The sequence below is a fragment of the Furipterus horrens genome, unplaced genomic scaffold, assembly GCF_987537825.1.
Source record: "Furipterus horrens unplaced genomic scaffold, mFurHor1.1.pri manual_scaffold_11, whole genome shotgun sequence".
Lineage (NCBI taxonomy): Eukaryota > Metazoa > Chordata > Mammalia > Chiroptera > Furipteridae > Furipterus > Furipterus horrens.
The window spans coordinates 86,293,853-86,314,236 of NW_028327181.1; the positions used below are offsets into that span (position 1 = coordinate 86,293,853).

Sequence of the window (20,384 nt, forward strand, 5' to 3'; positions counted from 1 at the left end):
CTGTTTTTCATAGTGGCTGCACCACGGGTCCTGGTTTAATCTAGAAGGGAGAGGCTAACCCCCTTGGGGCCTTTCAGTTGGCAGGTTCATTTTCTACACGTCCTTGTTCACACAGGATTTGGTTAGGAAAAAATCCCTAAAGACTTCCCCAACCCACCCATCATCCCTGCCTGCTACCTCCACCTCTGCCTAGATGAACTTTAAAAAAATATTTTTATTCATTTATTTTTAGAGGGGAAGGGAGGGAGAAAAAGAGGGAGAGAAACACCAATGTGTGGTTGCCTCTTGCATGCCCCCAACTGGGAACCTGGCCTGCAACCCAGGCATGTGCCCTGGCTGGGAATCAAACTGGTGACCCTTTGGTTCACAGGCTGGCGCTCAATCCACTGAGCCACACCAGCCAGGGCTAGATGACCTTTTGGATGAATAAAACTTTCTGAATTCTCAGGGTTATCACAACAATGCAAGATCTAAAATCTATCAAATGCAGATACTTGCTGTTCCAGAAACAACATGAGCCCAGAAATGGGCCCCTATATCCCCTTCCTCTTCCTGGAACTCACAGGCCATCTCAATTAGTGACAGGGATCTTGGCCTCTCTCGACAGGTGGTACTTGACCTTGGCATCTCAACCCAACCATGAGTTTGCTCTTGACTACTTCAGCCCAAATTACATTGTTCAGGGAAGCCAGATGCCAAAGGAGGTTAGCATTTCCATATCTGCCCATCCCTGCCCTGAGCACATAGTAGGTGCTCAGTAAATTTTCCTGGCTCACTGAGAATTCCATCTTCCACTAAACTAGGATTTTGAAAAACCTGTAGGCCTGATCAGCACGATTCTCTTGCCTACATGTTGACCAGGAAATGTTCTGTCTTGAAGCATGAAACTATTTGAAGTGAGAAACGCTGGTAGATCTATGCTGTACAAAAGAGGATAGAGCCAAGGGCAGGTCCATTTTCCTTATTCCTGAGTCAGCACTGTATTATCTATGGCAAAGTCCCTGCTGGCGGAGTGTCCAGGCCTTGAGCTGTTCCCCTTTTGGACTATTTGTATCCATTATCATCCCCGCCAGAGGGGGAAACCCAAGCAGTAGGCGACACCCACAAGAGCTAACTCTCCCAGTGACTGACGGACCTATAGGTTTGGAAAGTGACCCACAGGGTTTCTATTCATTCTGCTTCTTATCTGTTCCTATGACCACAGTCACCAAGAACTGACTCTTATCACTTGACTCCTGTGAGTTGCAGAGAAAAGGTATTTGCTCCTGCTCTGGCTAGATCCCCTCTGATGGACCTGTGGAGTCTGGCTGGGAGAATAAACTCTTCTTACCTTAGCGGAGAAAGCAGCACAGAGACATGGGACACGCAGCAGGGAGCTCACTGGAGTGAGTGGAAAATTCCAAGGGGGCAGGGGCTCAGGGTCCTTGGCAGAACGGCGGCCGCGGAAGTGGCAGGGATACAAATATGAGACTCTGGGCGGTGATAAAATAGTTTTAATGGGAGGCTTTCTGAAAGGACAATTTTTTCTTATGCTATCAAACAGCCAGTTTCCCTGCCTTGGGGTTTCTTGGGGGTACATTGGCTGAACCCCTTAGCCCCACCAGAAGCTAGGACGTTTTTCTGACACTATGTCCGGCCCCTCCAGGGATCCAGAGGTGTGACTTACATCAGGAGACTGGAGTTAGCTGGCAGTCAGTCCAACATATACAGTGTCTCTGTGTGTGTCCAGGTATGAGGGAGGGGGCAAGGGCTTCCCTTCCGACTTAGGATACTTCTCCGTCGGGGAAGGGAAGGGGGGCAAATCACTTTGAAAATTCAACTCTGACCTTTACAAAGAAAACTAATAGACACTTTAGTATTACACAGAGAGGCGAAGAACAGAGGGGAAATTGCACTTAATTACAATAGTTTATAGTTTACACCCATTGGACAAATTTACTTCTTTAAAAGAAATCTCAAGATCAGTTGGGATGTGGGGGGAGAGCTGATATTTACAGGTGTGTTTGGCTCAGTTAAATAGCACGTGTTCTCTCCTCATTTGAGTAACAGATTCAAGTTTTCATATCAGTTTGTTCGATGAAGGCGCATGCTGTAGACACGACAGCTTTCTCTCTTCCTCTTCCATGGTTTCTGGTCTCCCACCTCTGGGACAGACGGGAGGACTTGTCATCTCGGGAGAGGCATCGTGACAATACTGCATAGAAGGGAAGCTGGGCTTCGGGCTGCATCTCCTGAGAACGGATTGTCCGAGGTACCGGCAGGACGTCAGGGAAGCAGGGACCTCTTGCAGGTGCTTGTCAGGTCACCGGGCTTTTCCATGACAGCTGCCCGGAGAATGGCTCTGTGGAAAATAGGATCCTTGTCTCTGTGCACGAAGCGAGTGATGCGTGGGTATCACCAGGCTTGGAGAGGACACTGTAGAGAGAAAGGAGAGAGAGCTCAGCGCGATGCAGCTGCAGGGGCTCTGGGCCATTAGTTTGCCTTCTCTAAGGGGAGCTGAGACCCAAGTCTGCCAGCAAGAAGCGATTAGCAGAGGGCTGGGATCCGAGGGCCTGCTCGGGCCTGCGGTGTTCCTCCCGAGGCACGTGTCCTTAGCGAAGCCTGCCAGCCGGCTTTGCCAACCACTTCAGACGGGAGGAGAGAATTGCCGCGGACCTTGAGAGAGTCATCGGCTCGCTGACCTTTATCCTGAACTCGGGCTCCTCTTTCTGTGAGAGTGGTGTTTATAAAGTGCTCAGTGTGGTGGCGGCAGCCGCTGGATGGGCAGCTCTTGCCTCTCATGGAAGCGGGACTCCAAGAGCACGGTCTCCGAGACCACTGGTTCCCAGAGATTCTGTTAAAATGGGGATTCCACATCAGTGGGCCCGGGGACCTGAGAATATGCATTTCTCGTCAGCTCTTAGGAATGAGAGGATGCTGCTGATCTACCGGAGCATCAAGGCCATAAGACACAGGAGAAAACCAGCACTTCTCCAGGGATGCGTCAGGGAAGGAGCATGGGAGACTGCAAAGGGCTTTCTATGGTTGGTTACTATTAGGACAAGCAACTTGGACGATCGGGAAAGAAATCCAAAGGCTGACGGTTTCCGATGCCAGGCTGAAATTTCCAGTGGGCTGAGGAGGTGGGGGGAGAGCCCAGCATGGGTGGGGAAAGCCGCAGAGAGGAGCCCCAGCCCCAGCCCAGGGCAGACTCCCTTCCAGAGCCTCGGACCTCATTCATGTCAACTGTCATGGGCCATCTTGCCTTTTCCTTCCGAGGAGTCCCTTTTTTGTTTCCCTCTGTCTCTTCCTTCCTTTCCACTTTTATTGGCATCTCAGGAAAAGCTTCTGCCTTTTGGTTTAGTGGCGTATTCTCTCAAGACTCCCCCCTCAAACACACACATACATACATACCTGTGCACCTACCACTACTAGTACAGGCCTGCTATCCATCCCATTACCATTTCATTAGTCAGTCCTTCCAACTATAACCCTTGTGTTCATTTTACAGATGAGGAAAACGGGGCTCCAGGATTTCAGGATTACGAGGTTGTGGAGCTGGATTCGAACCTGTTCCGGGTGCCCTCCCAGCACATGGTCTTCCTGTGATGCTCTGAGGTTAGGAGCCTTCTGCTAGCTTTGAGCTCTTAGTTACTGTCTCTGTGGCTCCGTTTCTTCACGTATAAAATGGAGGTTGTTGAGGGATTCAACGAGCCCACACACAGGAGGGACTCAGAATGGTGCCTGGCCTGACGATTCTTACTGAGGCTGCTATACAGGACGCCTCCGTCCGTGAGTGCCCTTCGCAGTGGCAGGGGGGCGGGGGTTGGGAGGTGGCTGTACATTCATGTGACGAGGCACTTTTCTGCCCCTTTCAAATTCTTGAGGCCCTGCTCAGGGTCCTCTGATACCCTTTGCCTCCCTTTCCTCCCTCCACCGCCCCTGCTCTCAGGTCTCTTTACTTCCCACTATCAGCCTTTTTCCAAATTTTCAGATTTCAGGTGGAGGACAGAGAAAATGGCTTGTGACCTTGCAGGTTTCAATAGAAGAGCAAACAAGCGGGCAGATAAGGAGACGCCAGTGAGATTCTATGACCTGTCATTAGGGATGGGCTTCCCAGCTATCAAATGTTTGCTCACATAATAAAATGGTGGCAGGGCCCTAAATGTTGTCAAAGGAACTAGAGTTATTTGCCCCCTTCAGAGTCTAAACAGAACATCTGATAAGGAGGACCCTGTGGTCCCTTAGAACTGAGGCCCAGCACACGCAGCCCCACAGGGGGCCTTGCCCAGAGGGTCTCTGAGTGACTACAGAACCCCCCTACACCACCACCCCCAGTCTGAAAGGTGTGGTGTCTGTGGCAATCGTTAAAGATGTCCTCATTCTATGAGGATTTGTTACATAATGGTGACAGCCAACATTTATTGAGGTCCTACTGTGCGCTGGGCACCACGCTAAGTAAGGGCTTTACTTGCATCATTGAGTTCTTACATCAACCCTTTGAGGCACGTAATTATCATTCACTCATTTAGCTTGTCTGAGTGCCTTCTACCTGCTTAGCACCTTTTCAGGCACCGGGGATGCAGCAGTGAACAAAACCCTGTTCACACCCGCACATCATTTTAGGGAGGGCTTTGAACGACAAGCAAATATGCATATATATATGTATAAAACTTGAGGTGGAGAAAACACTAGAAAAATAAGCATGGCGACTTGAGGGAAAAGAGAATAACTTAGGGAGGGGGATGAAGAGGGGCCTCTTTAAGGCGGTAACATTTGAGCTCAATGAAGTGAGGGAGCAGGCGAGGAAAGCTGCACCTTCAGGAGTGTTCCTGGCCAAGGCCCCAGAAATGCAGAGTTCTGCAGCAGGGTCGCCTTGGCTCTGGCTCCAGTTCAGTGGAAGCCAAGGGAAAGAGGGAGGAGGGGAAGGAGGCGGGAATGGCAGGGCTGGCGGTGGTCGGAGCACAAAGGGCCTTGGAAGTCTCCATTTAAGTTTGGTTGCAAGGGGAAGCCATTGGCAAGTTTTGACAGGGGACTAACAGGATTGATGTCCTTTTTTGAAGAGAGAATTCTGGCTGCTGTGGGGTGAACAGACCATACCCACGAGAGTGGGGCAAGAGTGAAAGTGGGAGTGAGGAGTCAGGAGCCACTGTGGGAGGTCAGCGAGAGACGGGGGCTGAGCTGATGGGGTGGTGAGAAGTAGTCAGCTTTAGGATGCATTTTGGAGGCTCTCCAGCAGAACGTATGGATGCCCTGAATGTGGGGTGTGGAGAGAAGAATCAAGGAGACTCTGAAGTATCTCTTCTGGACAACTGGTACCACTTCTGGAAATGGAACCCAAGGAAGAAGCAATTGGAGTAGGGAGAAGGAGGGGCAAAAGGATGAGTTCTTAGGTCAGGCAGGTTCTATTTGACAGGCTCGTCAGGTGTATTAGGCATGCACACACGTACAGGCCAGAGTTGCACTCAGTGTGTGAATGGGCATTCTGAGGAGAGATCTGCCCTGGAGACAGAACTGTAGAATCCATCAGTGTGTACGCTTGATCCAAAGCCATGGGACTCATAGGGGTCACCCAGGAGTGAACTAGGAAGAAAATGACCTTCCAACAAGTCAATATGGGGAAGATGAGTCGCCTCCCAAGGAAATGTGGAATGCTGCAGGAGGAAAGCCAGAAATGGGTAATGCTCCAAAATCAAAGCAAGAAAAGAAAGGGGTGAGTAGCTGTGTCAGAGACAGACACAGAGACTGAAGAGTGACCACTGATAAAGAAGATGTGGTGCACACACGCACAACGGAATGCATCTCCGCCACAAAACAGGATGAAATCTTACCATCTGTGGTAACGTGGTCTTATGCCAAACGAAATAAGCCGGAGAAAGACAAATACCATATAATTTCACTGATGTGTGAAATCATAGACTCTAAAGAACAAAGTAAATGAACAAACAAAACAGAAACAAACACATAGATACAAAGAACAAACTGATGGCTGTTGTCAGAAGGGAAGGGGGTTGGAGGACTAGATGAAAATGGTGAAGGGATTAAGAAGTACAAGCTGGTAGTTAGAAAATAGTCACGGGGATATAAAGTACAGCGTAGGTGATATACTCAATAGTATTGTAATAACTGTGTATGGGGCCAGGTGCGTACTAGATTTATCAGAGGCATCACTTTGTAAATTATAGAAATGCTTAACCACTACACCATACACCTGAAACTAATGCACAATAATACTGAACATTGACTGTGATTGAAAAATAAATAAATAAATAAGAAAAGTGACCGTTGCCTTTGGCAACACAGAGGTATCAGTGAGCCGGACTAGACAGGTTTCAGGGGAATGTGAGGACACAAGCCAGTTTGGAGTCTTCCCAAGACAGAATTGGGCGTGAGGACATGAGACAGTGAATATAAATAACTCACTTCTATTATTAACTTGTTAGATTAGTTACAGCTCTATTAATCAAAATAAATGATTATAGTACCAATCTTACAGATGAAGAAACTGATATCTACAAGAGATTCTAAGTAAGTTACCTGGCCAGGGTCCAACAACAGAAAAGGTTGTGCTCTTAACTACAAGGAAGATCACTTCCTGCTGCCTTCCCAGTATGGCAACAGGGAAATAAACGCCCTTTGCCATTTATCATAGAATCCTCCTTTCTAAGCTTGAGAGACACTCAGGGGCAGCTGTCAAGGGAAGCCAGTTTGACCCAGCTGCCACAGACTGGGCAATCCACACCAAGCACTGAGCTCAGTGTTGCACAAGACTTATTGCATTTAGTTCTTTCAATGATGCCACGAAAGAGGGATCATTATCTTTATGTTACAGGTAAGGAAACTGAAGCTCAGAGAGGCTGAAGAGTTTTCTCTGAGGTCACACAGGTAGAAAGTGGGAGACTCCTGAGCCTGGGTCTGCCCAACTCCCAAGTTGGTACTCTTAAACCTCAGACTGTACTGCCTCGCCGCCCGTGGAGAAGGTTGGGCGGCTGGGGAACAGCTGCAAGGGCTTTATGATGAGGCTTCCCCCCTCCTCCTCGTCAGCACCCCTGACGAGTGACTGCTCTGAGAACCCTCTCCTGACCTCTCTGTAAACTAGGAAGTGCGGCAGTGGGTAGAGAAGTTGTGGAAACAGGAGTCAGCTCACAGCTTGCCCACACTTGTTCCAGCTGAGGTTGCTGATAGCTGAGGTCTTGTTTCCAGACTGGCGGGGCATTGTTTTGAAGGCGCTCAGGCACAGACCCACGCCGACAGTAACTCACCAGCGCCCAAGGGTTGAGGAGGAAGGGGAAAGGGGAGGCCTGAGCTCTGGACAGGACAGCTGGCAGAAGCTGCAGGATTCCCAGTGAGGAAGTCCTAGCTGAAGTTCCTGAAACACGCTCCATGAGGCCCTGGGCCATGTCTATCTTGACAAGTAGAAATACTGGGATCAGACAGATACAAGTTCAAATGCTAGCTTAAGCTTTATACCTGCATGACCTTGGGTCATTTTTATAGGTGCTTACAAAGGGATATTTGAAGGTGAGTGTTGTTGAATGGATATGGAGTGAGAAGACTAATGTCTGGAAGTCCAGTGTGAACTTGACCAGATTCCTCCCCATCTTGGAACCTCAGTTTTTTTGCCCTATAATTCAGGTAGAAAAATATCTGCCTTGCAGAATGGGTGGGAGGGGTAGCCAGGAAAGGAAAGACGGAAAAGCACCTGGAGTGCTGCTTGGCAAATGGGAGGCGCTCAAAAATACTAGTTCTGCATTCATTCATTCATTCACTCATGTTTACTGAACACCTACTATAGCCCAAGCATTAAGCTAAGCACAAAGGGCTTGGGTGCCTTGAGAGGCTCCTGAATTATTTGCATTTTTCCCGGGGGAGAAGGCATCTGTGCACCAGGAGGAGAATGGGAAGCAGGGATCTGGAGCCTAGGCTCAGGAGGTGGGATGTGCTTGAGAGACGGTCCCAGTCCTCAGGAATTTTATTGTCAGAACCAACTTTCACCACGTGTAGACTAAGCAATGAGCTAAATATTGAAAGAGTGGATGGCAGGTGTCTCCAAAAGGATCACAAGAAGGAGAAGGAACAGGGAAGGGGTTACCACTTTGAGTACCGGACCATGTACCGGCCACTCTTTGAGTATTCTGTGAGATGGGGGTGGGATTTTCCCCTACAAGATGAAGAAACAGCAGTGTGTCTACTGCTCATGGTCCTGCAACAAGGGGTGAAGGAGCTGGGATTAGCTTGGATCTGTTGGCTTTTCCTAGCACTCTGGGGTGTCTCGGAAGTAGCACTGCACCGGCTGTGTTGCTTTGACTTGGATCATTGATGAGCAAGGTGCACACTAGTGGCCCTGTTCAATGCACCCATCAGCACCTGAATATTCTGGAAGCCCTGCCTTGTGGTGTTTAAGCGTTTAGGCCAACAATTCTCCCAATACACTTGACTGAGGATCCTCCTCTCCTCATTGTACATGCCTCTGATTTCTAGCAGTGGTCTTGAAATGCCTTTCAGAAAATAATACTTTAAAACAAACAAAACAAAAACAAAAAGCAGATTTGCCACCAGGTCTCTTTCAGAGCTCACTACTGACTCTTTGCCTTTGAAACAGAGTTTGTACAAATTTTCTTCACCTTGGGTTCCTTTACATGCATTCTACTTCATTCTGCCTTCCTCATTCTCTCTTCTTCTGATTGAAATACAACATGTAGGCCTACTTCTTACTCTGTTTCTGATTGTTAAAAGACCACAAGAGCAGCAATTACCATGGGTATTGGAAGGCAAGTGTCGTTCAAGTGGAAAGAGCCTAGGATCTGGTCAAAGACTAAAGTCTGGAGGTCCAGCTCTAGAATCTATCATCTGTGTGACCTTGGGCAGAACACTCTCCGTCTCTGAGCCTTAGTTCATTTCTTTGTACTTCTTGGGAGGTTTCAGTAAAGAGAAAATGATGAGCTGATGTTCATGAGAAGTACAAACTATAAAGTGCTACATTAATAGCTTTAACCCTTACTAAATATAATCATCATCCTGGAAGTAAGTCTGTCACCAGACTCCTGAAATGTCTGGGGACTTGGAGACAACGTCACGGTAGTTCTAGAGAGACAGGCATGCAGCTTCAAGGTCGGCTGGCCACTCTGTCCAGTGGAGGGGAGAGTCATTTGGGGGCTGGTGCAGCGTCTCAGAGAGCATCTTGAAGTATTTTGATTAAGAGACCATTTCCTGAATTCAGACGACTTGTTTCAACAAGCAAGCATCAAAGTCAACTTGGGAAAGACAGAAATAATTAATCACAGTCCTGTCTAGGGCTGACCAAGCGGCAGATGGATTGATAAACCTTTCAAAGGGGAAGGTATTCCCTAGCAGGCCTGCTGCGCCTGGCTGCCTCCCTGATTGAGATTTGTGAGCACAGATAAATGTTTTCCCTGCTCACTACAAAGAGTGGGAAATCGCAGAGTCGAAGGGCAAAACAATGAGGGGGGTGTCCTTTCATCTTCCATTGGGTGAGAGAAGAGTGGCAAAGCAGGTCCCACACACCTCTCCCTCACCCCCCAACTCCAGAGCCCAGCTGGTTAGGCTGTGTGTGCGCGTGCGTACGTGTGTGCGTGTGTGTGTACTCCTGTGCGCATGTGCCCACCAGGCACTTAATCTGGGTGACCTCATCGAATCCCCAGAACAGGAAGGTGTTACAGCTCTTGTTTGAAAGATGAAAAAACAAAGGCTCAGGAAAGTCAAGGTCACCAAGCGAGGGGCACAACCAGAACAGAACCCCGCTTCACAACACTGCACACCTGGGAGGAGACAGGGGCACATGGAGGAGCTGAGAACCCTGAGCCCATGAAAGAACCTGCTGGAAGCACGTGGCAGTGGATGAGGTGTGATTCACAGACCTCAGATGGAAAAAAAGACCATCAACAAGACCAAACCCTGCCGAAAGCCTGACGTGAAGTTCAAGGTTTGTCACCTACTTATCTAGTAATCAATAAGGGCTACACAATTCCCACACAGCATAGCTCCCAGCCACTAAAAGGCCTATTGTATTATTCTGGAATTGTCATCTGTGTTCAGACATCTCGTCCTGTTTTCTAACTCTCAGCGCCCCATGACAGTCCAGCTGTCCAAGCTCAGCCATGAGCCCTGCTGCCAGTTGTCTTTACTACCCCATCACCTCTCTGCGGACGGGAGCATGAGTCATCAACTGAAACGGTGACTAAGCCCTGGATTCCCCACTTTCAGTGCACCAGGAAGTCAATTCTAAGTTGTTTTTTTTTTTTTTTTTTTTTTTATAAAACACCAAATGAATGTGGGCCCCTGGACAGGACAGGCTGGCCACTGGGGAGTCCCCGTGGGATGGTGGAATTGGGCCATTCTTTAGAGCTTACAGCATTTTAGGTCTAGTATGGATCTTGGACTGGGGAAATCAGCCTCAGGATCCCTGACTTCCTACTCACTTTCTCCATCAACTAACTTGCAGAAAATCCTTAGGGACCCCTCTTACAAAGCACGAAACTCCACAGAGGGTCTGACTTCCTGAGCTCTCCTTTGACATACCTTTTACATGGGTCACTGGCAATCCACTGTGTAATCAAGGCTCTGGTGACTTAACCCACTTCAGTCCTCATTTGGGGCTCTTGTTGGGGGCACCAAGGGAACAATAAGCCTCTTTAGCCTGTGGCCTGTCTTCTTTGCCCTGTGACCTCAGAGATTCCTCCACCAAGTAACAGGGAGCCTCGGAAGGACCAGACCTGTAGCTGAGTCCAAACCTGCCACACTCTCTACATATCAATAGCCTTAGCCATGACCCCACTGCCCTCCCCCGATGGCATTACCTGTTTACTGGAAGACATGTTGGTGAGCGTACTGATGCTGCTGGTATCTGTGACCACCATCGCAGACGGAAACCGGGAGGTGTGGGAATACTGCGGGGGCTCCTGCTTGTGTGTGTACACTGCAGAGACACAGTGAAGACAAGATCAGGGTGCAGATCACACAGGCGCACGCGCTGCCCACTCCACCCCACACCACGGCTCCTGTGTCCCTGGGCAGATGAAAGGAGGGGTTGGTGGTACTTGGCGGTGGTGATGTTTGGGAAGGCAATGTGATGTGGCAAAAAGAATGGCCATGTGTTTACATCCGGGCTCCTTAACCAAGTTACTTAGCTTCAGTTTCCTGCTGGCAGAATGGGAATGATACCTGGTAAAGGATTAGAAGAGATGTTTGAAGCACTTTATCCCAAATAAGTAAACAGCCTTGCACAGTGCCTAGTGGGTAGTGGTGGGCAGCGCTTCTGTTCCCCTGACTTTCAGTAAAGTGTTAGGTGCCTGGGACACCTGGGATTTTGAGTCAAAGCAGTTCTAACCAGCTGACGAACATGAAGGAGCTGAGCAGCATGTGCTTACCATTTCAGCCAGGACTCAGGCACCGGAGCCCATGCTAGCAATCACAGATTAATTAACAATTGTAACTAGACATGGGAGTAATTAATGGACGTAATTCTGGGCTTTCCAGCTGGCACTAAAATGCCGTCTGACATCATAGTCTTATGATACCCCAGAAATATGAAGGATAGACAAAAGGAGACTAGAAACAAATAAAACCTTCAGGAACACGTGGCTCCCTTTTCAGTTTTTCTTAGTACTTGTCCACCAAGTCTGGAACCTTTTGACTCACACTAGTTATCCGTAAGATTTATGTAAATTCTAGACCCCATGACCAACAAATGAAAGCATGTGGATGCTTGGCTTTCAGGGAGGGACCAGCCTGTTCTACACCAAGGAGTCCTCTAAGTGGGGAACAGGATGAAGGTCGCTGCCTGCTGCCTCAGCTTGCCCTTCCTGTGGAGGGAGGCTGGTAATTTCCTGGCCTGGAGCCCCAAGGACTATCTCTTCGTAGTCAGCCAGGCCAGCTGGGCCTTGCAGTTCCTAGGTCTCTGGTGATCACTCTATGACTGTCTCCCCCCGACCCCAGAAAGCCACGGAGAAAGCCTGCCCAGGTGAGGGGGCAGGGCACGTGGGGAGCATACTGTCGGGCCCGAGAAGAAGGAACTAGGGCACATATGCTCCCAGACTCTGCGACAGGCTGTGGCAGATGCTTTAGAAGCCACGAAAATGTGATTGGAATGTGAGATGGTGCTGAGAAACCAGCTCCACAGGCCTGAGGGGGGACGGAGCCCCGAGGGCAGAAGGCGGCCAAACGCCACTGTCTCCCTAAACTCCGCAGCTCAGCCTGAGGCAGCCTGGGGAGAAACTAAAATCCTCCTTCCCAGTGCTGCCTCCCCCTGTTAAGGAGTCTCTTAATAAACAGTCACTTGGGTTTCTCTAACTCTTGATGCTTACCCCAGTTCACAACTCTTTCTGTCTCCATAATCACTCTACCTGCATATTATTTCCATTTCATGGATGAAGAAACTGAGGCTCAGAGTGGCTAAGAAACGTGCCAATGGCTGCGTGGCCGGTAAGCCTCAGAGCCCGGATTTAAATGTAGGTCTGACTCTGTGACTACCCCTCTACTCCTGAGACGTCTCAGATGCTCCTGTGGGATCACGCCTGACACAGGGAAGCCATCCTTTCCATGATTTCTCCCCAGATTAGTAGGCCAGGGGCTGCCCCCTAACCTGGCCAGAGGACTGGGGGCCTGGGGCTCAGGACGCAGGTGGGGAGAGCTACAGGGGCTGGAGGTGGGTGGAAAATAAGTGCCTGAAAGGTAGACTGAGGGTAGAGGTAGACACTGGGGATGGGAAATGGCCTCTGAGGGGGGCAGAAATGCTACTGCTCCTTGTCCAGGAAGGTGTGCAGGTGGCCTTTTGCACCTATCGTCATGGTTTGTGATGCTTGGCGTGTGTAAACTGGAGGGTATGGGAACTCTAGGAGGTTCTTCAATTCCAAGGAAGGTAAATAGGTTGCAAATTATATGCCACCTATAATTATTTGGTGATGGCTTCTTGGGAGTTTGGACTGAAAAGGCTCAATTGAGGCCCCTTGGGAAGGGTGCTCGTGTTGTGGTTGACTGGTGACGCCATCCACGGGTGCCGGAGCGGCCAACTGTGGCACGTGTCCCACATACGCACCGCCCTGCTCTCTCCCTCCAACACCCCGTACAGGGAGGCCTCAGTTGCCCTGTGCAAACCTTCCCCAGGAATCCTGAGGGTAGAGGAGACGGATGGGAAAGGCACAGCAGCACCCAAGAGGGATGTCTGAGAAGCTGTCTTGGCTGAGCCCAGGTAGGAAGAAGGGACCAAACCGCTCAACTTCTGAGAATGTTCAGACCCAGTGAGGGAAGAGGCTGGCTGCCGAGGGCCCTCTGGGTTCCCTGCCCCCCCCCCCCCCCCCCCCCCCCCCCCCCGGCATGCCCCTGTCCTTACTGTGTGAGTTCTGCAGCTGGGTCACGGCGGCCATGAAGGGCTGCTGGGCCATGTGGCTGCCCGGGCTCTGCTGCATGAGGGGCTGCTGGTGCGGGCTGTGCAGCTGCTGGGAGAACTGCACCGGCTGCAGGGCCGCCAGGCTGCCGGCCACGCTGTTGATGACGGGCACGCTCTGCGCTTGGGAGGTGTTGAGGCCTGTGGGGGCAAGAGGGAGAGATCGGCGATGGCTTCGGCGATGACACGGAGAGGTGGGTGCCTGGCAGCGGCCAGCAGCGGAGCCCCTGCTACGGGGCAGGCGCCAGGCTGAGCCGGTTACACGAGAGACTGCACGGGAAGCGATTTTATAGGCCCATTTTTATAGGCCATTTTCAAGCTGAGGCTTGAAGAGATTCGGGGACTTGCTCAAATTCCACAGTGAGTTGTAGATGGAAATGGGCTTTAAACAGATCTGACTGAGGCCGGAGAGTCTCCCAAAGTCATGTGACCTCCCACAGTTCGCTCCCTTGACGTTGCCAGGGCCCTGGGAAAGCTGACCTGTCCTGTTCACTCCATCCACGCCTGCCTTAGAGAGGCTTGCTCTCGCCGTCCCCTCCCCGCAGTTAAAAGCGGCCCCGCTGAGAACAGATTATTGCCCAATCTGTCTGTCCAGCAGAGGGCAGGAGTGTGCAGAGACCCATATTTTGATGAAAAAACTAAACAAAACCACCTGCAGTCTTGGGAGTATGAAGCCTGAAGACACTCATTTGGCAGTTTGTGCAAAGACCGTGAGAGAGGCTAGGTGCTCATTCTCTTGACTGTAGCAAAGCGGGGGAAAGCCCTGGGACTCAGCCAGTCTGTGAAGTGGGCATATCTTAGCTGGTACCAGCAGGTCTGTGGCATCCAAAGGAGCAGGTCCAGGGAGGAAGAAGCAGTACGTTAAAGGCTGGCAGTTACAGTGAGTCCTGCCACCTCTCTGATCTGGGGTCACAAGGACCTCTGTGGTCTGCACTGTCTATATCCTGAGGCCGGCACTGCAGAGACTGGGTCCCTGGGACCCGCCTTCCGTCTGTTCCCTGGGCAGCACCCTGGGGAAGCCTGCTGACGCAGGTGGGAGTGGGGACAAGAGGATGCGGGGGATGATATCCTAACTTCTTTCCTGGAGTGGCCAATGGTCCTTTGACCTTGCTTCCTGGAAAGTGGAGGTGAGGGTGGGGAGGGGAGAATGAAATGAAGAAGGAAATGCAGAAAAAGGTCTCTTTTAAGCAAATGTAGAAGAGATGCCCAAAGACCCTTTTCTGACAAGGAGAGAGATTCATAAGCAGGTCTGTGGGAAGTCCTCCCTGGAGATAACACAAAGACCTCAACAATTGGCCACTCAGAGCTTTAGCTGATACCGTTATCAGAAACCTAAAAGGTGAGTGAAGGGGGAAGAAGCCCCTTCCTGGCTCTCCTTGGTGGGGCTTGGGGGCGGGGTCCTCGGGTTATCCTCAGAAGAGCACTATCTCCAGCTCCCTACAGGGGTCTGGCTTCTCCCCAAGCCAGCGTCTCACCTGATACCCTGATACACTGTTTCCCTCTCCCATCTGCTACTGTCTCTGTCTCCAAGGCAGGCCACAGATTTGCTGTTTTCCCAGAGCCCACTGTTACTGTCTCTTGAGAAATCTCTGCCCAGAAAAGCACATTATGCTGTTTAGAGTGTACGACATTTGAAGGCATAGTTCTGAAGCCTCCCTGTGCTTTAGAATGATCTAGGCGAGCTCTTTAAGAAAGATACATTCCCAGTCCTCACCCAAGACTTAATGGGTTAGAACCTTTAGAGGGGAGGTCCAGGAATCTTATTTTCAATACAGTCTGTGACCCTGATGTGCCTCAGTTCCAGGATTGAGAGCCACGGATGTCATTCTAGATCCCAAGGAGCGTGACTCTTGGCCTTTTCATCTGTTTTCCAGGCCCTGGTTCCTGCTTAAGAAGCATGTTTTCCAGGCCAGTAGAGGAATGGAGAACAAGGAACTGGCATTGCCAAGTAATTTGTAATGACATTCTCCCTGCCCTAGCCTCTGTGGCCCCTGTATCAACAGGACATGAGTTGGCTAGGAGGGTGCCTGCAACCAACTTTTCACTCTGACACTCCACAGGTAGGACCACTGCGGATCAGCCAACTTTTCTGGTGCTCCTCACCATCCTTCCTGCTCCTTTCCACTCCAGGAAAACATACACCAGTACACTCTGGTGCTGCCATTCAGCAGTAGGAGAGTAAGATTATTATGAGAAGGCAGAGAAGCATGGGTGAAGACAATGAGAAGGAACTAAACTGAAAAGTATGAAATAGCCTCAGGGAAAATTTTAGTTCAGGTAGTGCCTAAGAAAATATACAACTGTGTGCATAAGCCAAAGCTTGACATGGGAAGAAGGAAGCTAAGTAGGATGGTTTGTACGTCATTTTGCTTGTAGAAATAAAGAGGTGGGCTATCTTACCCCTGGGCCTTTTAATCAAATCTTCTAGATGGCAGGTAGGCTGGTTTCAGGTTGCCTACCTCATTCTCAGTGGTATTAGTATGGTTACCATATTTCTGGAGGGGACCCAGTGAAAAGGCAGTAAGTTTGAAGTCATTTATTATTCTACAAGTCCTCTAAGGGCTTTCCCCATCCCCATGTCCCTCTGCAAAGATAAATTGTGGAGTATACCAATTTCCAAGCAGCTCAGGATAGGATGAGAGCCCCACAGGCTCATTCAGTAAATCTGTGTGCCTCCTATGGGTCCAGTCCTGTTTTGTCCTTAAATAGCGTATTAAGTCCTTCTCTTCAGAAGTGACCCAAGTTGCTATACTGGCTAAAGCTTCTTTAGGGAGACAAGAGGGAAGGAGAGGAAAAGGTAGGAATAAAACACAGAGGTGCTCAACATGGGCACTGGACACAAGGGAGGCCATGAGTACAATGGGGTGGTCCCAGGCTGAAAGAAAGATGACCAGTGTGCCTGAGACCTCTCAGGAATACCTCCCGGAGTCACAATGATGGCTTGGCCTAAGCTGTCATGACGAAGCTGAAAATACACTGGATACTCATCAAGGTTAAAACTCTGAGAGAGGCATCTGCAGACATAGCTCATGTCAGCTTTCCCGTGCCCTGAAATGGCCCAAAAGGGGTAGCTGGAAGGATCTGACTCCTCTCCCCGTCTTCAAGGCATAGGCTCAACAACCTATTTCTCCTTAAAGACCCCAAGATAATATGACTGTTTCCCTCAGAGTTCCCTCCCACTGCATTTGTCACCACAGGCCAAATAGGTCTCATCTGATCACATGAAACTCCCAGTTTAGTGGGAAGCCCATCAGGTCTCACTCCATCTTCCCCAATACAAAGAAACATCAGCACAAGCCACAGTATTGAACATACTCGTGCTTCACAGACTTACAAGCATGTCTCTGCCCACTGTCATTGATCAGCAACCCATTTTACAGATGAGGAAAACTAAACCTCATAAAGGTTCAATGATTAGAACCAGGATGCACAGCTGGTAAACTGTGACCAAGATTCAATTCCATTGCATACTTTTTTCTTGTTTTAGGCTAAACAATGCAAATATCGTTGAAAAGAGAGATAGGGAACTAAACCAGGTGAGTCAAATCTACAAGTGGTAGGTGAGGTTGGAAGGGGTCTTCTTTAGTCTTTTCTTATCAGGTTGACTCACTTCCCACGCTGCTTCTCTGCGCCCCCAAGTCTTGTGACTAAGAGCAGAACTTACTTTGTGCAATGGCCATGACTCCAGAGAGGGGTGTCATGATGAGGTTTTGAGATTGCTGGGGGTTATGGTGGGACAGACTGTGGATATTCGTCAAGGTGCTGACGGGGGGCAAACCACCTCCTGAGACAGAGATCTGCTGGAGAGAAAAAACAAGGGCAGCATGAGTGGAATTAGAACTGCAGAGAGCAGCGTGGGCCATCACTTAGCAATTCCTTGGCACAACTAATCAGTGGGTGAATCCATCCATCCACTCATTCACTTATTCACTCAATAACAATTACAAAGTACCTACTTCTGGGTAGGAACTGTTCTAGGTGCTGAAAATAGAGACCTAAGTAAAACAGACAATAATCCCTTCCCTTATGGTGCTTCTATTTGTTGACCACTTTTGCTTGAGTTACAAGCCTGCCTTAGGAATTCTTCTGCCCTTGGGGATTATATGATTGTCACTTGCTCACTTTGGAAGTATCCTCTGTTCTGCTCTATGCCTTCTATATTACTGGTGCTAAAGACATGTGATTGCTAAAAATGATAACTGAAGAAACGTCCTGGGACTCCCCAGGGAGAGCAGGGAAGCTCTCACTGACTATAGAGGCTCTACCAAGCACTGCTCATACATTAACTCACAAACCTCACAACAGCCCCATGAGGTAGATACTTCTGCCATTTCTACTTCGCTGATGAAAAAACAGACTCAGGGTGGATATGTACGGTGCCTAAGATTCAACAACTAATAAATGGTACAGCTGCAGCTGGTATTTAAGCCTAGGTCTGTCTGACTCCAGAACTCAAGTTCTTACCTTTTATAGAGGACTTTCCCCCACCCCTGCAATTATTGCTAAGGATTGGGGGAGATCAGCCATTACTGAGTTTCTCTACTTTTTCCAAATTTCCACTATACATTAGAATTTATATTTCTCTCTCTCTCTCTCTCTCTCTCCCTCCATCCCTCCCTCAGAGCTGATATTGTAATAATAAAGCTACTAAATAAGCCTTGGGTCCCAGGTACCCCCATTCTGTTTTACCATTATATTAGTGACAGATAAGTAAGAAAAAGCTATTGATTTTTATGTGTGCACAACATACACAGCCACACTGAATCTATTTATTGATTATTGAATGCTTTTACTCATTCCTAATGCTGTCTTTTCTGTTTTGATTTTCTGCATTTTTCCAAGCATTTAAAGGCACCACAAGCATATAATGCTGAAAGAGTCTCTTCTGTGCCAGTACTAATATGTGTACATGTCATATTGCATTGGTTGGAACCTTCTGAATAGCATTAAATAATAACAGCTGTCATAGTTTTGGTGCTGATGTTATCATAAATGCTTAAATATTTTCCAATTAATTACAAGGAGCTATCAGTTTTACACACACACACACACACATATACACATACCTTTTTTCATGAAAAAGTAGTTTATTATCTATAGTCTTTAAATAGTTTTAAAAATTATTATTAAGAAAAAACATCTCCCCTCATTCTGAACTAACCCAGACATGTTTGATGCCATCAGGGATGCTGAGAGGTGCTTTGGGGCTAGAATACATACATACATCAGAGGTCTGAGTGGTCCAGTTTCTCTTTCTGTGTCTCTCGTTACCCAGGGCTGCTCTGATTATAGGTCTTAGGCCAACACCCAGGTAAGACACTATCTCCCTCCCGCCCTGCCCTTCTGATCAACCCCATAGCTTCCAAGGTTAATTTGAAAAAGACAGAAAGAAAAAACCAAACAGGTTTGTTTGTGTTTTTAAAATGAGCATCAAGAACTGAGTGAGTTAGGGGTCAGGTGACCAAGAAGGAATTCCAGCCACAGCAAACAAGAGAGAACCAGCCTGTTTGCTGGACTTGTTTTTCGAAATGTCAGAGTCATTAAAAAAAAAAAAAAAAAAGGGCAGTAACATGCCTTCAGACTTCCCTTGGGTATTGCAGTCCTTCAGGAAAAGTCAAAGAAGTGACAGTAATCTCTGCCATTTCAGGGCTGGATTTTAATGGCAAAAGAGAAACATGGACGCCAATGATAAAAACAAAGTAAATGCATATGGCTTTAGAGTTTGCAAAATGCTTTTTCACTGACTGTCCTCAATAGATAATGAAATGGGGACGGCATTATGACGACCGCCCCTGTGTTACAGAGTAAGAAATTGATCTTCACAAGGGTTGAGAGACTACCAGCTCTAGGTCATTAGACCAGTGAGTGAGGAAGCCAGAATCCAAACCCGGTTTTGCTGGAGTTTAAATCCCACCCATTTACTATGTTTGGGTAATCTTGGTCAAGTTCCTTCCCACTCTAAAATACAACCATTATTTTCTGTTTGCCTCCAGGACTGATGGAAGCCAGGGAGCTGCCAAGGCCCTCAGTCATGATCCTTACATGATAATGCATTGAGCCTGAATTAGCTTAATGCTGCCACTTGCAGCCCTTTCACTACGCTAAGTGCTCTACCTGCCAACAACCTATTATTCTACCTGCTTTGCACACAAGGAAACTGAAGCTGGAGAAGTTAGGAAATGTGCTCAAGTGGTAGAGTTGGTGTGAAAAGCAGCTACCTGCCTTCAAGGCCTGAGCTTTTCACCATGAGGTCACACTGTTTTGATGCTGTGAAAATATTCAGGACATGCTTTAAAAAAAAAAAAAAAACTCAAGAAAAACAAGGTTCAACACGCACAGACTGCAACCCTAAACCTGGCCAGCTCTTTGCATGTCCTACAAAAACCAGCACACAGACACTGTCATTCCTTGTACAGCGTTTACTCAAAGAACAGAAGAGCTACAAGCAGGCCTCCCAACCATTACCCCTCATCTCACAGATGAAGAGACTCAAGTTAAGCAATGCCCATCCTATTGGTCATAAATCACAGGGCGCAAGACTTGGACACACTGGTCCCCTTGCCTGCGTTATTTTTAGCCATATTCCCCTCTTGCCTTGGTGGACCAAGATCTGTTAGCTATTAACAGAAAACGGATTCTTGAATTTGGGCTTCCAGTAACAGTGACATAATATATGAGCCAGGGGTGTTGGAGACTAGTGAAAAGCTGCTCCTGCAAACAAGCTTCGAGGTGTTTGCTAACGATGAGGTGTGCTGTCCTGGTCAATCATCAATCCAAGAATATATGGCCCATTAGGGCACTGGCAAGCAGAACAGGAAAGAGAAGAGAGCGCATCTGCAGGCTGCCCTTGGAGCAGCCCTGGCCCAGGTGAGGCAGTTTGTCTCTCGGGAGAACGAGGGGGGAGGGCTCAGAGGGAAACCCCAAGGCCTTCAGGCAACAGGAGTGGAAACTTGGAAGGTTCCGTCCACTGAGAAGTCAAGACCTCTTCCACAAGGCCCCTTCT

General features: G+C 48.7%; 1 protein-coding gene across 6 annotated transcripts in view; it reads right to left on the minus strand.

Annotated features, from left to right (window-relative positions):
• Positions 1-1,479: 1,479 nt before the first annotated feature.
• Positions 1,480-20,384, minus strand: part of HNF1B (HNF1 homeobox B) — a 50,981-nt gene continuing 32,076 nt past the window's right edge. For 2 of the 6 annotated variants that reach the window (XM_090290577.1, XM_090290575.1), the window contains exons 6-9: positions 17,046-17,178; positions 13,328-13,522; positions 10,797-10,915; positions 2,333-2,415 (exon numbers count right to left, since the gene is read on the minus strand). In XM_090290577.1, the coding sequence (XP_090146703.1) occupies positions 2,395-2,415; positions 10,797-10,915; positions 13,328-13,522; positions 17,046-17,178 (468 nt within the window). In that variant the 3' untranslated portion in view covers positions 2,333-2,394. Of the gene's footprint in view, positions 2,416-10,796; positions 10,916-13,327; positions 13,523-17,045; positions 17,182-20,384 lie in introns of all 6 variants that reach the window. The other 4 variants (XM_090290576.1, XM_090290574.1, XM_090290578.1 and 1 more) reach the window with 3 other exon arrangements.